General features: G+C 37.3%; 1 protein-coding gene across 1 annotated transcript in view; it reads left to right on the forward strand.

Annotated features, from left to right (window-relative positions):
• Positions 1-18,300, forward strand: part of LOC142098165 (sodium channel protein type 2 subunit alpha-like) — a 156,289-nt gene extending 137,989 nt beyond the window's left edge. Inside the window, exons 22-27 of the mRNA XM_075180724.1 lie at positions 6,531-6,812; positions 8,827-8,880; positions 9,920-10,057; positions 10,616-10,720; positions 11,560-11,830; positions 14,697-18,300. Coding sequence (XP_075036825.1) covers positions 6,531-6,812; positions 8,827-8,880; positions 9,920-10,057; positions 10,616-10,720; positions 11,560-11,830; positions 14,697-15,892 — 2,046 coding nt within the window. The 3' untranslated portion in view covers positions 15,893-18,300. The remainder of the gene's footprint in view (positions 1-6,530; positions 6,813-8,826; positions 8,881-9,919; positions 10,058-10,615; positions 10,721-11,559; positions 11,831-14,696) is intronic.

Genomic DNA, 18,300 nt, shown 5'->3' on the forward strand with positions numbered 1-18,300 from the left:
TCGTCAGAAATGCGTTTTTAATTAAGTTAGAGAAATTAGGCTAAAACTAGATAACTAGATATGGTATTATTTTTGAAATTTACAGTATTAATCACAAAGTGCATATTGCGTGTTTTTATTAATAGTATAAACCTGGTTCTAGCAAAGCCAATATACATTTTTATTTATGGCTTTGTTACATTTCTGCCTGTAAGTGTTTTAGATAAACTAGCTGTTCATTAAAATTCAGATATCCCGCACCATGGTAACCAAGCCACAGTACAGCTAATATGACTTATATTTCTACTTGACGGTTTAGAAATAAGTATGTTTTTCCCCCAGCAAGAAAACTCGAACGCTCTTGAAATTCCAGGAACTTCAGTGCTAGAATAATAAGATTGGAATTCAGAAAAACAATCCAATCATTTATGAATCTTGCAAACAATATAGTGGGCTATTTTAATAAAGGAATATAACAAACATGTTCCCTGGGTCACCAAGGCAGTGGATCCACCATTCGACTTCCTAGTATTAAAGCATGGATAAAATACGGTCATCGATCTCTCCGGTGGCCACCTGAAAAAAATGTCTAGTCTGGCAACTGAGGCCAGTTTTGATGTCCTTGAAACATTAAATCGCCATTGGGGCAGCAGAGTGGTTTAGTGTTTAGCACTTCTGCCTCACAGCACTGGGGTCATGAGTTCGAGTTTTAAGCAAGGCCTTATATGTGTGGAGTTTGTATGTTCTCCCCATGTGTGCGTGAGTTTCCTCCAGGTGCTCCAGTTTTCTTCCACACTCCAAAATTATAATAGTAGGTTAATTGGCTGCTATTAAATTGACCTTAGTCTCTCTCGGTCTGTGTGTGTGTGTGTTAGGGAATTTAGACTGTAAGCTCCAATGGGGCAGGGACTGATGTGAGTGACTTCTCTAAACAGAGCTGCGGAATTAGTGGCACTATATAAATAGATGATGATGATGATGAATGGAATGAAGTATCTATGGTTACTCATTATCCTGCTTGGTTACATCCTCATCTAGATTGCCTCATTGCACCGATTCCCAGACCAGTTCCCCAGCTAATTAAATGTTACATTACATTACTATACATTACTATAGCTCATTATTGATATGGCTCTCATTTTTATACACAAACACTAAAGTCAATTCAGTTCAACAACTTTAATTAGAAAAACTACAATTAAAGTAAGACTGATAGGAAGATTTTGATTATTAGCTCTGGTTAACAGGAGTGGAAATAAACTTATGTTCCCAAAAATTGAGGCTTGCTGGGGGAAAATGGGTAAAATGAAATGGTTATACTACATGCACCTAAACATCAGCAGGTTTGCTCATGGATCCTTAGGCCTACAGAGGATACAGAAGGTCCTGTTCAGTTGGGACCTGCTATCTAAAATGATTAGGGAACATGCCAATGGTTACAAATGAGAAAAAAGTAAATGCAGTCTTGTGAAATATAAAGTAAAAGTTTATTTTTAAGGGTTTCTCCATCTAGGATAAACTTTCCTTTCTCCATTCCACCCTTTTCAAACAAGCGTTTAAGGATGGCCTTCCAAAAATGAGACATTAATACAGAATATAACTTACCTGGAGGTTGTGTATTTGGGCATGAAGAAAGTCCCTTGGTTTCTACTGCGGTACATCAAGGTGGGCTTTTTAATAAAGGCAGCATTGTATACATCAATAGCACTCTGCCAACAGGAGCGAGGATAGCACTGGCAGACAGAGGCAGACCTTGGGGAACCCGCTGGATTCCGTTTTGTGTGGAGTTAGCCTTTAATGCTAAGAACTGACCCACTGGTGGCAGCTAAGCCAGCTGATGTGATATTAACCCACCACTGAATATAGTATGAGTCACCACTGACAGCTATCACAGTGCAGGAGACAGTACCTACCCATCCTCATCATCATTGTTTAATTATAAGGGGCCACAGATTGCGCAGCGTGGGAGAGTCAGCATGCAGACACAGGAATATAACATAACAAACACATGAATACACATCAGAATGACAACAAATACAATTAAACATAATAGCGGACGTGTGGTAAATAATCCAAGAAAGAGTTATGCTCCAGCAATTACAGGCAACACAAAATCAAGTACGTGTGCATGAATAAATAATCAGCATAGCGAAGAATCAGAAAAGGACATCACGGGCAAACAAGGTAGATAGACAGACATGAGAGGTAGGGTAAGGAAGATCCTGCCCTAAGAGCTTACATTCTAGACATTCTAAACATGAAATGTCACTTATGCTCTATTCTGGCTGGAATACTGTATAATAACTAAAATAGAGTGTAACCAAAACCTACACTTAGAAAATACATTTTATCTGGCTACACAAATCCTTTGTAAAACAACAACAACAATGCAGTATAAATTCAGTGATCATTGTGGTACAAGCTTCAGGAGTTAACCCTATCTAAAAGATCCATCAAGTAACTGAAGACGGATGAAATAAAGATACGCTTGTACTAATTTTATGCATGTTGAAATTTAAAAGGGAACGTATCACAGCATGACACAATTGCTTGACGCTGCTGCTGCTGTGCTAACAATATAAATAATGATAACAAATATGCTTATATGAATGCATGTGTCATAACAATTTATGTCATAGAAGTACATAATATTCATTCATTTAAAGGTTATTAATTTAAAGGAGAACTATTAATTTTTAGTATGTTTATATAATAATATATTAAAAAAAAATGACAATTTGTTTAAATGAAGAAAACAAGTTGGGGTCCTTTACAGCAGAGCAGCATAAAAAGCCTTTTTTTCTCTTGCGATTTCATGTGGCTGCTTTTCTGTTCGGCGTCTTTTCACATCTACTCTGAGCTCTATGAGCCAAGGTAACAGCAATAGGGTGGAGCTCAGGATTGCTGTGGATGATCAGGAACTCCAAGTGCGTCTAGAAAGTGGCGTTATTTACATTGGTTTTAATAAGGCAGAGTTTGCACATCCTAGATTGATAAAATGAGACTGGCACACAGTAGTGAACATGGCAAGAAGGAAGATTCACAAGGTGTTAGTTTCTCAAAATATATTCTCTTTGTTAACCCAGACCAAAGTCATCCAAGGAAACTGGATGATTTGGGTCTAGGTTACCTTGGATGACTTAGGTCTAGGTTACCTTGGATGACTTGGGTATAGGTTACCTTGGATGACTTGGGTATATGTTACCTTGGATAACTTTGGTATAGGTTACCTTGGATGATTTGGGTCTAGGTTACCTTGGATGATTTGGGTCTATGTTACCTTGGATGACTTTGGTTTAGCTTACCTTGGATGACTTGGTCTAGGTTACCTTGGATGACTTTGGTCTGGGTTACATTGGATGTCTTTGGTCTAGGTTACCTTGGATGTCTTTGTTCTAGGTTACCTTGGATGACTTTGGTCTAGGTTACCTTGGATGACTTTGGTCTAAGTTACCTTGGATGACTTTGGTCTAGGTTACCTTTGATGACTTTGTTCTAGCTTACCTTGGATGTCTTTGGTCTAGCTTACCTTGGATGACTTTGGTCTAGGTTACCTTTGATGACTTTGGTCTAGCTTACCTTGGATGTCTTTGGTCTAGCTTACCTTGGATGACTTTGGTCTAGCTTACCAAAAAGAATATATACTGAGAAACTAACACCTTGCAGATTTTCCTTCTTGCTCTGTTTCTCTTTGGATTATATCTTGTGTGGGGACTGGTACTATCCCCAGTACAGCTGTATTTGAAAGTTCCATATGAGTGTGGCAAAAATATTTTTTTGCGTAAATATTTAGCGCCAGATAAATATATTTTTTCTTCTTGTTTTTGGCACACAATAGTAACTCACAATACCTGTTTTCCCAGAAGTCAGACTCTATAAATGAGACATTTAAAATAAAAACAGCTTCATTTTTATTTTAATTGATCAAATGAATTAATCCAACAGAAGTTGTAAGTGTTTTTACATGAACTTGTAATGTTGTAACCTCGAGTGCAAGGTAAGCACCCCTTAAAATTGTAACAGGTGTGCATGCTAGGAGCCTCATTGACGAAGGGCAGCGTGGTCCTAAAATCCTAATTCTAAATCCACTTTCATGGTGTTGTGTGCCTCCATATGCATAGATTTCCACTAGAGCCTAATGGCAGCAAAAGCTTTTCAGAATAGTGCAAAAACTATACTTCATTTTTTGCGAAACAAGACTATTTGTGACACTTTTTGCACAGTGCACCAACTCAGATATTTCTGCGTACAGTGTAATCTTGCCCTGCACCACTCTGTTGTAAAACACCCCCTCTGTTGATATGTTATTATTTTATGCATTGTCGATATGTTGGGTTGCGGATGTTGCATTTGCATCTGCTGTTTGCAGAGATTTAGTCCATAAACAGCAATACCAACAGTGAGAACTGCAGAATATTTGAATGTGCTACCTACTACAATGATTAACTCTATTTTTACACGGTTTATTCTGATAGTTCTCCTTTAAAAGTTTCCAATAAACAATGTTATGTATTATCTTTTCTGTATTTTGGATTGTAAAATGCATGTCAGAAATCAAACATTCCCATAAATCACATGAAAGTGAACAACTGGAGATGACTGACATTATTGCAGTCCCTGTTCAAATCTACTTTCAAAGTTACTGTTGTCTCTTGAGACCTGACCAGAAACATCTATGAATTATTTGACTGCTAATTTTTCAAGTAACCAAGCTTTTTTTTTTTTACAATATCATGTGCTGTCTCTAGACAATGTAAAATTGATTGCATTGGACACAGTTTAATCATGGAATCATTTCCTAAACCCATCAACTGTGTTTAATTCATACTTAGCTACTCTCCCATAATGTCTGGGAGTTCTCCCAGACTGCCAGGAGAGCAGAGCACCCATATAATGACACACAAATCACAGCAAAACGCGTCATCACAGGCCACGTTATGTGGTCCACAATGACACAAAGCGCGTCGCTACTCCCACCGGACTTCCCACCTGGACCTCACCTACGTGATCTCCCAGCAGAAGGTTCCATAAAGTTGCCAAGTATGGTTTAATTGAAACTAATAACATTCACAAATATGTATGTAAACATGTCAGAAAATTGCCAGAATAAAAGTTCTTTGATGTACGCCTGTGACTAGTTGCAGGCAATTTGTTTTATATATTCACCAAACTTTTTGTCTCTAAGGCTCTCCACACATGGGTGCATCTAATTGTTCAGCCTTGTAGAAACATATTGTGTGGTAGACAAATCTACACTGATGAAGATGTGGTCATCAGTCAACTGGATTTATATGTATGTCAGTAAACCATCCAATCAGATTGTTTGGGGAAGTCATGTGTTTTGGGGCCCTCATGGACAACAATATCTACCCAATTTGGTCTAAGTGAACCAATTAGCCCTCAAAATTGGGTTACGTGTGACCACAATATGTCCGTTGGTAACAAAACACACTGTTGGTAACAGTTCATAGTCTGAAATGGCTGATAATGAAACATAATGCTTCCAGCAAGATTTAGTACATAAGGGCACACGCAATGTCATACACCAAGAAGTTTTCCACCTCCATATAACTTTGTTGCCCTGTACTTGCCCTACTGCAACATTTACTAAATACATCACTTTTTTCTCTCTAGTTTGTTTCTGTGCCTTTTAGCTATGCCTTTATATCATTAGGCATGGCTGATTATTTTTTATGCCATTGTGGATGATATCAAACTACTTCCTGTAGATAATTGTATCCAATACAATGAGCACAGCAGATTTGTGTCATAATACAACATTGATACAATGAAAAAGGTGGTCAACCCTATTTCCCCTTGTCATTCTATGAGCACGTTTACATGGATATTTGTGAATGTTACAAATGGACTTCCCACTGTATTGTTGTGGAAAACACAATGCGGATACAATTGTACTTAAGTTGTCATACTTGTTTTCTACAATGTAAAATATCTTAAAAGTTGGTTAAAGGATGTGTTAGATTTAAAGGGGAATCACAACATATAATACATGGAACTCAAGTAATGATGTATCCTGGTCTGAATATATATTTTAATGTCCGCATGTCCTTCCAATTCCTATATACAAGCCCCGATGGCCGCCTACAGCATGCGCAACTATTTGGAAAAGTAGTTGTTTTGACTGAAAACTGTGTTTCCACCTGAAAAAAGGGCAATATATTATGTTTGTGTAGTTTATGAATTTACTTTAGAGTTTGTCCCATAATCCATCTACCATGTTATAATTTCTTCAGCATATATTTTGTTTTGTTTTTATTTGACTTGTGTTGCATGTATGTAATTTATTTTAACAGTTATCTCTTTTTTTTCTGCAGTTTACATTTCTGTGCGTCCATCTTTCCACTATCAGGTCTTTATTTTTATATAATTTCTCTTTTTTTTTTTTTTTGTTTGTGACGTGAGTTTTCTTCCAACACAATCCATCTGTTTAGATTTTACTTTAGCTTTTCTTTTCCGTGTGTGACACCGACCGACGTAATCTGCTTTTGCCAGAACTGACATTTTGTCCCCCTCCCTACTTGTTGCACTAGGTGGTTGTGAATGCCTTGATCGGCGCGATCCCCTCCATCATGAACGTGCTGCTGGTTTGTCTCATATTCTGGTTGATTTTCAGCATTATGGGAGTGAATCTCTTTGCGGGGAAGTATTATCACTGTGTTAATACAACCACCGATGAAATGTTCCTCGAAACTGAAGTTAACAACAAATCAGAATGTTTGCAGCTTCAAAAGGCAAATGAAAGCGCTCGATGGAAGAACGTAAAAGTGAATTTTGATAACGTGGGCGCAGGGTACCTCGCATTGCTTCAAGTGGTAAGTGCAAAAGTACTGACGTAGATTGGAGATGGCTCAGAACTCACCTGCTCCAGGATCCAAAATAAACAGAGGCACCCTCTTAAAATCAGGGTGCCCCTTCTCTTTTGATTTAATCTTTTTTTGTTTTGTTTTGTTTTATAAAAAAAAAATAACTACAAGAGGGGATCCTGCTCCCCCATGTTGCTTAAAAAGGATTACCCTTGTTTGAAAGAGGAGAGTTTTCTCTTTAATCCTAAGCTACCCTTGTTATATATCCATACTTGCCAACTCTCCCGGAATGTCCAGGAGACTCCCGAAATCCAGGTAGGTCTCCCGGACTCCCTGGAGAGCAGACAAGTATCTCGCATATTGCAATTTACTCTCCAAAATGATGCGATTGACCGTGCCCCGCCCCCTCCCGCCCTCCAACCACGCCCCCTGCCCGGGATCTCCCGGAATTCACTATTCAAATCATGATCAACTAACCAAAAACCCACAATATTTATGTAAATAGAAGGGAGGAGGCTCCTCTGGGTGCCAAATTTCTGCCTCTCTTCCCATTTACGAGGTAGACAAACTTGAAAGAGAGGAGTTATTTATTGTCTGTTGATAACTTGTGATCCCCGCACAAAGAAATGCATATTTATGTAAATAAAGGTATTAGGTGCATATTTGTACTTATGTCACAACCTTATGTTAAGTCAACTGTTTGCCAAATTTCATTTTAATAAATGAATTAAAAATGTAAGCATTTTTCCTCTACTGCGCCACCTCTTGGAAATTATTGTGCATTGCAGGCTTTTCTTGTGCTTTATATATGCCTGTGTGACCTTCACAATACATTCATCTCATGTTTGAATAAACAAACAAACAAAAATCACACAGAAAGTGGCAGTAGCATAGAGGTTGCCAGAAGTACAAATAGGTAGTCAACCCATACCAATAAGGGACTGTTCGTATCGTAAGGCCTGCATTTATTCTGAAAGGTATTCCACAGTTTGCACAGCTTTTTTTTAGTGTATGAATCAAAAATGCATTGTTTTACACTATTGTGCCACTTCCCAGAAATGATTGTGCATTCTAGTGTTAAGTTAGAAACCAAAGGCATTTTCTGAAAATGCAAAGTCTTCTGAAAACCGAGGTATAATTTGAGTGGTTACCACCTAAATAAAGTATTGAATATTGAAGTCTGTGAATGTGATAAGCAAAGCACATGGGTGCCTAAGCGGGGAAGGGGTTAAATAAGACCTTGCAGAACTGGCCTGTAAATATAATTATATCTGGGAGTAAATGTATCAAGCTGAGAGTTTTCCAGCAGGTTTGAAAAACCAATCGGATTCTAGCTATCATTTATTTAGTACATTCAACAAAATGATAGCTAGAATCTGATTGGTTGCTATAGGCAACATCTTCACTTTTCCAACCCGCCGGAAACCTCTCAGCTTGATACATTTACCCCCTGGAGTACATAGCTGAACTCTACTGTACTTGTAGTACAGAACACAAACATTTACCTGTTATTAGTGCTAACAATCCTGTCCACCCCTCCCAAGGATCTCATCCACAACAAATCCCTACTGTGTAGTATCCATAGGCAGGGAAAGAAACAGAAGAATCTGGCTGGAAGATAAAATTGTCTGAAGGTGGATTTCCCTTTAACAGTATGGGCACTGTATAGCCATCATGCCATATTTATGATACTTTATGATAATTAATTCAGTGTTAGTGCTTATATATAAAGATCCTGGTTTTTCATCATTGTCCTCACTGGAGATAATGTAAACATGTTGCATTATGGGCCGGGATTTTCGTGTCCGTGGTCTCAATGGTACACTATGTAAATGGTTTGGTATTTGAAACTTAATGATAAATTAGACTATGACTGTCAAATACTGTACTTACAGACAGATAGCTCTGGTTTAGTCTGCTTTTAAGGCATATGAAACTATTTTGTGAATTAAAATGAACATGTACACACATGAATCTTCTCTGTACTTAATAATTCAGCTAAATTCAAGTATTTATTTTGCAGGCAACATTTAAAGGATGGATGGACATTATGTATGCTGCAGTTGATTCACGAAGGGTTGGTATAAATTATGAATGACTGATTGTGTAAGGCCTTCATTGCATTTTAACTGCTAGTGATATTCCCGCCACTCCGTGGTAGTCATTGGCGCAAAGAAAAGATTAGAGACATCAGTAACTCTTACAAAAGAAACCCGATTGCTTAAATTTACACAAGTAGGAAATAGCGACTTACTCAGAAAGTGACACACAGGAATTCCGTCAACCCTGCTATTAACCCCGACTGTACAGCATGCCGGCACTCACAGTGACGTCACTTTAACTAGCGACAGTTACATTGCTAGTATTAAGGGGGCAATGCGAGGATCCGCCGGCTCTATAATGGTTTTTACAAAGGGTCTGATCACCTCAGAGCTACCGGCTCTATAATGTTAATCAGGCTTTGCATTTGATAAATGAAAGTAATTTTACTATTCATGAAAACAAAAAAATCTTTTTGAGTAAACAAAAAATATCTAATTTTTGAAAATAAAAATAATACTAGTATTCTAATATGGTGCCGGAAGAAATCCTTATCTGTTCAGACAAACAAAACTACAAAATTCACTTGGGTAGACTTAAGAAATAATAAAAAAATATTTCTGCTGAAACCCATAAAATTGTGATGGTCATTAAAGTATAAAATGCATCCAGATAGGAAAGTGTTAATAAGTACTAACATCCACTCTGTGTGCCTGAGTCATTAAGGAAAGTAAGGCAAAAAAATAAGTAAGTTTTCTCCTGGACAAAACCATGTTGCAATGCAAGGGGTGCAAATTAGTTTATTATTGTGCACATAAGATAAATACTGGCTGTTTTTTCATATAGCACACAAATACTTTATAGCTTATTTGTACACTGAAATTTACAGTTTATCTAGGAGATGCCCTACCCCAACTATAAATCTGCCCCCCCCCCCACATTTTAAATTTACCTCCCCTTTACATGCAACATGGTTTTGCCAGGGTTCAAATTTACTCATTTTTGTTGCTTTACATTCCTTATTGAATCAGGCCCTGTGTCACTATTATAATATATGCTCAACTTTATCTTTTCAGTTGGAAGATCAGCCTAAATACGAAGAAAACCTATACATGTATTTATACTTTGTCATCTTTATCATATTTGGCTCTTTCTTCACCCTGAACCTCTTTATTGGTGTTATTATTGACAACTTCAACCAACAAAAAAAGAAGATAAGTATTTTACATGTGTTCATTTAATGTGTAGTGTCCAATCATTTGGTACAATAATTAATTTAGTATTATGACAAAATCTGAGATCATAGGGACTATTTAAAGGTAAACTGAATTTTTATGGAGCTTTGCCTATTAGGGGTTACATTTGCAAAATAGACCCTCAGATTCTATTTTGCCTTTAACCATTTTTCTATACACACTCTGTAGTAGACAGTATATAGCCCATACTTGTCTTGAAGCTCCTGACATCTTTAGGGGCCCTCTGTCTGCAGTCAGGATCCTCCACCGCATCCCAATATCATCCTGCTTCAGCGCAAACAGATCTCCCTTAGACCCTATTGTGCAAATGTAACCCCTTGAAAAACAAAACTCGCAGTAAGCTTTTACATTAGTTGTACAATTAATTAGTGGAATAGCTAAAGTCTTATACAAGCACATAGTTTTCTGATTCTTACATTTGGATGTAACAATTACTTAAGAATTCTGTAAAATGTGGGCAGTGTTCCTCATTGATACACGTACAAGGTTTTAACTAGTTTTCTTTTATTCCTTTACTTTGGAGGTCAAGATATCTTCATGACCGAAGAACAAAAGAAATATTATAATGCCATGAAGAAGCTGGGGTCTAAAAAGCCACAAAAACCCATTCCAAGACCACCGGTAAGTTAATCATATTATTGTTAACTTTATTGTAATAACAAATCTCCTTTGAAGGATGACCATACCAATAAGCCTCTCCAAAACGAGTATGGACGTATGAAATGGCATTCACATGGCAGCCCCGTGAGTCATTGTCCCACCCACAGGATACAATGCAACCACCTGCAGACAGCTCCATTTCAACCTGGTCTGGTCTCATCAGTGCAGGGTAGGGCAGGTTGTTCTGGTCAGCGGTATAAAGAATTATAGAAGCACCCTCACTAGAATAATGAGCAGCGATATGACAACTTGCCTGAGTCATGCTCTTAAAATCCAGTGGGTTTATAAATAGGGTCAACTACAAAAGTATGATGTCACATTCCTGTGTTTGCATGAATGCACCCGTTTTTACAGGTAAGCTTATGGATTTATGAGCCAAGATGGCTTGTTTACAATAAGTATTATAAACTATGGTTTTTAAAACTCCACGAAGATCAACTACAACGGAGATAACAAGTGCACCAGAACGTATAATCCAGAATAGCGCATTAGTGACAGCAAAAATAAAAGTATACAGAAATATTTGTTGGAAAATAGTATTACTCAAATAATATAAAATCTGACTTGTGAAGTTGCCACGATACCTACTGTTAAGTTTTAGTCATACAACTAAATGTTATATCTTACCTGTTCATTTAAAAAGTTTCAGTGACATATTGCAATAATACACAAGTAAAGAATTTTCATCCTCCTTAAATATATATATATTATTTATTTTTTAATAATACATAGTAATTTGTTGATGTGGTTTAATTTATTAAATTGCAATAAAATAATCTCTATTTTCCGATTTTTCCTAGAATAAATTCCAGGGCATAGTATTTGACTTTGTAACAAAACAAGCATTTGACATCACCATCATGATCCTTATTTGCCTTAACATGGTAACAATGATGATTGAAACAGATGAACAGAGCGATGATATGGAAAACAACTTGTATTGGATCAACATGGTCTTCATTGTCCTCTTCACAGGGGAATTTATTCTGAAACTGGTTTCACTGCGATACTATTACTTCACAATCGGCTGGAACATTTTTGATTTTGTTGTTGTAATTCTCTCCATTGTCGGTAAGTATCACTAAACTTGTAAAAGCTTAAGATAGATCTTAATATTTCTAACATCCTAACAGAAATATATTATAGTCTATATTGGCATTAAGTTGATTGGGTAGGTATGTGCTAAAAGGGAAACTGTAGTCAAAAGTGTGTATGATTTTATATATATGTAAATATAGAATTAAGTAGGGCAACATTATGATCTATGTTCTATTGATAACAGTTTGCACAAAGATGTAAATTTTATTTTGGAATAATCATCCTTGGAGAAGCTGCAGTGTTGGCCTGAGTCATTAAGGAAAATAAGGCAAAAAAGGAGTCAATGTTCTCCGGGACAAACCATGTTACAATGCGAGGGGTGCAAATTAGTTTATTATTTTGCACATAAGTTTAAATACTGGCAGTTTTTTCATCTAGCACACAAATACTTGATAGCTTTATTTTTACACTGAAATTTAAAGTTGATCTAGGACATGTCCTTCCCCAACTATAAATCTGTCCCCACATTTTAAATTTAACTTCTACTCCAATGCAACATGGTTTTGCCCCGGTGCAAAGTTACTCTTTTTTATGCTTTGCTCTCCTTAATGACTCAGGCCCATTATGTCTGTCATTTCTCTCTCCGCTTTACTGGCTTGTCACTTCACTGTAACGTAACACAGGGGCTTCTGTTGAATTGAATACAAATTGCATTTTTGATGTATAATACACTTTTTTGTACCTCTGCACAGGTGCACAAAGCTCTAGTTTTGAAACTAGTGACTTGTGTGCATGCTGAGATGTAAAAAAGTACATTGTACGCCAAAAAGGAAATTTGCGCTCAACTCAACTTGATCCCCACAGTAGATATTGTCACACAATAGCTGATATTGTTGACTATAATTCAGAAATTCTCACATAGACTCATTATACTACAACAGACTTTATTTTAGCCCTCTTGATTGTTCATTTATTACAAATAAGGAGCAAGTCATTTCTGTTATTGTATGATGTTTTCTCCTGGTATAGTACAGTACTGCCTTCTTTTTAGGGATATCATTATGACTACTTCTAGTTAGTTAGAACAAGTGTAAGAAAGTTTAAAATCCAAACGTATTGTTTTCACATACTGTATATCATCATCATAGTTTATTTTTAAGGTTCCACTGGTTCTGCTAACTGTACAATTAACATAAAAATAGAACACAATACAAATAAGTTTAAGGCAAGAAAAACAAAAGCAGCAATGCAAAACAAGAAGACTAGAATAGAAAACACAAATACATTAGAAGACACAACTAGAACAAAGGAAACCTTACAAAGAGGAAGTAGGGAGGTCTAAGCTCTAGAGATATAACCTTCATGAGGTGTATTGAAGGAAATAGAGACAATAGGGGTGGAGGGAAACGAGTGGAAGAGCAGGTGGACCGTGAGGAGGGAGCTGTCTTAGGATGGAGTGGGGTAGGAAAACGTTAAAAGGTGAGTTTTGATGGAGCGCTGAAAGATTGGAGGCAAGATTGGTCAGGCAGTATAGAATTTCAAAAGTGAGGAGAAGCACAAGCGAGGGCCTGGAAGCAGAATGTGAGGTGGTAATAGGAGATGAGGAGAAGCAAAGGTCATTGACAGAACAGAGTGGGTGAATAGGGGAGTATTTATTATCAAGGCTGGAGATGTAGGAGGGTAAGTAGCTTGAATTGTATTCTGGAGGGAATGTATGGTTTTGCAGAGAGGCACAGCAGAAGAAGAGCCGTGAGAGAGGAAGATTAGTTGCAGTGCTGCATTCAGGAAAGATTTCAGGGAGGCACATATGTAACAGGCAGCCCAGAGAGTAGGAGATTGCAATAATCAAGGCGAGAGATGACAAGAGTGTGGACGAGAGTGGACGATGGTCTTGATGACATCTAGGGAGAGAATTTGACGAATCATGACAATGTTGTGAAGGTAGAAGAGACAGGATTGTTTGAAGGACTGGATTTGGGGAGTAAACATGAAGGCAGAGTCAATGATGATCCCCAGGTAGAGTGCATAGCGAATAGGAGGAAATGTGACACCATCAAGCTTGAGGGAGACAGTGGAGGGGACTTGACACTAAGCGCTGGAAAGAGAGTAAGCTCATTTTTGGTTGTGTTCAGCTTGAGGTAGGGTTCAGCCATCCAAGTAGAGATGGCAGAGGGGCTGTAGGACAGGCGGGAGAGAGGTCAGGAGAGGCGAGGTAGAGTAAAATTGGCAAAGAGGTATTATTGGAGGCCAAATGAGTGGATGAGTCGACCAAGAGAGAAGGTGTAATAAGAGAAAAGCAATAGACCATGAACAGAACCTTGGGAGACCCCAACAAATAGATAGAGAGGAGGGGAGCAGAGGAAGAGATGCTGGAGGAGCGATCAAAGCGGTAGGCGATAAACCAGGAAAGGATCAAAGACCAAAGAAGTGGAGGGTGTCAAAGAGTAGAGGGTGGTCAACTGTGTCAAAATCAGTAGAATGCTAGGGGGAAATGGACCTTCAAGTTAGCCAAGAGTAGATCATTATATTGGTGATGGTGACGGCAATCTTGGTGGAGTGAAGGGGATGGATGCCTTGTAAGCGGTCAAGTAGAGAGTGAATAATGAGAAAGTGTGTTAAATGGATGTAGACTAGACATTCAAGTAGTTTGCAAAGGAATGGGGATATGGGGCGGTAGCTGGAGAGGGAGGAAGAGTCGATAGATGGTTTCTTGACAATAGGAGTGATTAACATGTGTTTGAATATGTATATGAATAGATGCTTCTTACAGGTAGTTATAAAATATGCATTCTAATTTTTTGTTTCAGTTCAACTTATTTGTCGGTTAGCATAAAAGGTCAATCATTTTTTCACTGATTTGTCAACTGATTTTAATATTCATATTTCTTGTTCATTCCAGGTATGTTTCTGGCAGACATGATTGAAAATTATTTTGTTTCTCCAACATTATTCAGAGTTATAAGACTCGCTAGGATTGGGAGAATCTTGCGTCTCATTAAAGGAGCAAAAGGAATTCGTACGCTATTGTTTGCATTGATGATGTCACTTCCTGCCCTCTTCAATATTGGTCTTTTGCTCTTCTTAGTGATGTTCATTTATGCTATATTTGGAATGTCCAACTTTGCTTATGTCAAGAAAGAAGCTGGAATAGATGATATGTTCAATTTTGAAACATTTGGCAATAGTATGATTTGCCTATTCCAGATTACAACATCAGCAGGGTGGGATGGCTTGTTAGCACCTATTCTTAACAGTGGAGCACCAGACTGTGACCCATTTGCAGAACATCCAGGTAGTTCTGTGAAGGGTGATTGTGGTAACCCTTCTGTTGGGATTTTCTTCTTTGTAAGTTATATCATCATATCATTTTTAGTTGTGGTAAACATGTATATTGCTGTAATTTTGGAGAACTTTAGTGTTGCCACAGAAGAAAGTGCAGAACCTCTGGGAGAGGATGACTTTGAGATGTTCTATGAAGTTTGGGAAAAGTTTGACCCAGATGCAACACAATTCATTCAGTACAGTAAATTAACTGATTTTGCCGATGCACTGGATCCACCTCTCCGTATACCAAAACCAAACAGAGTTCAGCTTATTGCAATGGACCTTCCCATGGTAAGCGGTGACAGAATTCACTGCCTCGACATCCTGTTTGCTTTTACAAAGCGCGTGTTGGGTGAAGGAGACGAAATGGACAATCTCCGACAACCGATGGAAGAGAGGTTTATGGCGTCCAATCCTTCAAAAGTCTCCTATGAACCAATTACATCTACACTACGGAGAAAGCAAGAGGAATTATCTGTAGTTATCATTCAGCGTTGTTTCCGGAAATACCTTTTGCGGAAAACGATTAAAAAAGCTTCATATATGTATAGAAAAGAAAAAATGAAAGAAGCAAATAGCTTGCTTATTAAAGAAGACATGGTTATTGAACAGCTTAATGGCAACTCAACCACAGATAAAACAGACATAACACCCTCTACAACATCACCTCCATCGTACGATAGTGTAACAAAGCCGGAAAAGGAAAAACATGAAAAAGATAAAGCAGAAAAAGAGGACAAAAGCAAAGATGCCAAGGAGACTAAAAAATAAAACTACACATTTTTTTCATTTGTGTGATAATTTGTTTACAACCTGTGAAGATGACCCATCTGTGTCAACAGGACTCCTGTGGGAGATCTATGCCAAACTGACAGTTCTTGCATATATGTACTCAAGGTCAGTGCCTAAAATAAGACAGTGACCTCATGTCAAGAGATGGTGTATCAACCTTGACTGGCGGTTACTGTTTAAATAACCAGTTGACACTTCTTACACAGAGAGCCACCAATAGTTTCTCAATCTGTTGGGACCAGTCGAGGAAATGCAAACCTATACTGTTTCTGTGCTTCACATAAAACACTGTAGTACAATAATTGTGTCCACTGTTTGCATTTTCAATGACCATACCGCCATATGTTTACAGAACTTGTGTTAGTGGATTAATACTTTTTTTTAACTTCATTTGTAGGTCCTTTCCTTATACATGTGACTATTTTTGTAAATGGGTTTTACAGTGCGTTAGGGATCTAGTACAACCTTTAAGGAAATTCTTAAGTCTATAAAAAAAAACAGACGACCACACACTGTACATGTGAAGAAGTCAATCACACTAACTGAAGAAGTCAATGGCACGTGTAGAAACCAAGCAGGCATACTTTATCTATTTCCGAATATTGACACCAATGTAGGGATTAGGTTAGAAAAATGTTTGCGTACATTGTTAGCCATCCCATGGGTGACTGTCAAATGAAGTCACTGTGATGTGTTAAAACATTCATCCCAACAACAAGCAATGCATATACAACAATAGTTCTATATGTTAATGTCCTCTTACTACTCAGAATCCAAACAATCAGAAAGAGCGCTTCAGTCTTTGTTTGTCGGAGGTCTTCGAGTATGCTATACTGCGTCTTACAAGTTTTTAAATCCGTTTAAATAAAAATGAAGTGAAATAAGTGTAAAATGACTGCTGTTTAATAATGGCTGAGGTACGCTTGGAATAATACAGCAGCAAATATGAATGGAGTGCATATATCGAAATCTAATGAAATTGAAGATTATTAAGATATTTATGAAGTGGACAGGGAGAGTCAAAGAAACAGACATTCTTGCCGATATTGAAATACCAATAATTTATATAAGTATATTTATTTTATTTATACAATTATATTTAACAATTATGCATTGGTGTGTTATGTAACAAGAAAGGGACTGTGGTGATTTGACGGGGAGATCATCTATTTAAACATATTGTTTCATAAACAAAGTTTAAAGTGGAAAGCCACTAGAAGAGAGCACGCCCTTGAATATGAAGAGTAATGTCCAACTTCTGGTCAGCAAGTAAAAGGCTTTTCTATTACCCATAATGTGCCTGTGAACTCCCAAGCCTTTTGTAATGTTGAATCATTTTAGGTGTGTTTTGCCAAAGGACAGAAACGCCTATTGTGCTTGCCTGATTGGTCGGTCTGCCCATATGTACTCAAGAAACTGAGAAACAGACCACACCCACTTGCAGCACAAGATCATTAAGTTTGAAAGTGTTCCATAGTGGAATGTACAACAAAAATAATTAAGGAAAATCATACCTCCCGGAGAGGAACACCTCATATACACAACTTGTTTCAAAAGGATGTGGGTGTAACATGTTTAGGACCGATCCCCTGCGATGGTTGGACAGTACTTATTTGCAAGACTCCAACTCAAAGTTTCACAAGACCTCTGTAGATAAAATAAATTTCCTGTTTCAAAACAATGGTTAGAAAACAGCCAATGTGTATTTCACTGATGTTTAATAACGAGTTTATGGACTTTGTTATAACATAATTTTATGTCTATAGACAACAGACTAATGTTATCACTTGATGACGTGTTCCACACAGATGCTTTCATGACACTTAATGAGGTGTATTATGTATTCATATCACTGGTAAAAACAAGTTAACCAATAAATGGGCGTCTTCCCCGAATGATTGTAATTATTTTGACACCTGAAGTCATACAAAAGAAATTCTTGCTTTGTTAATGACAAAATAGCTGTGTTACACTGTTGCCAAAACCAGTTGTGTACTGTCTTAACAATTATGTGTTACAAAACAGTGATAGTACCTTAAAAATGTTAATGTAGACTTGGTCTTTGAGAAATGCAAGTGTTTTTGATAATATACTAAAAAATCGTCTTGAATGTACATTGTAGATAAAACAGCAATTGTATTCCACTTAGCATGTCACTGTATGGGACTCATTCAAAATATACTCCATACAAAATGTCTTTATTATATTTTTGCTCTGATATAGTGTACAGGATGTGGACATAGACTACATTCATTTAATGCAGGGCCCCCATTTGTCATGGGTTTTTTTTGTTTTTTTTACCTATGAAAACTTTAACTGGAACTTTATGTGGTATTTTCTAAGATTCGTTATTTCAGCTGATAGTTTACAATAAATAAAAAAATATG

This window comes from Mixophyes fleayi, chromosome 7 (assembly GCF_038048845.1).
Source record: "Mixophyes fleayi isolate aMixFle1 chromosome 7, aMixFle1.hap1, whole genome shotgun sequence".
Classification (NCBI taxonomy): domain Eukaryota; kingdom Metazoa; phylum Chordata; class Amphibia; order Anura; family Limnodynastidae; genus Mixophyes; species Mixophyes fleayi.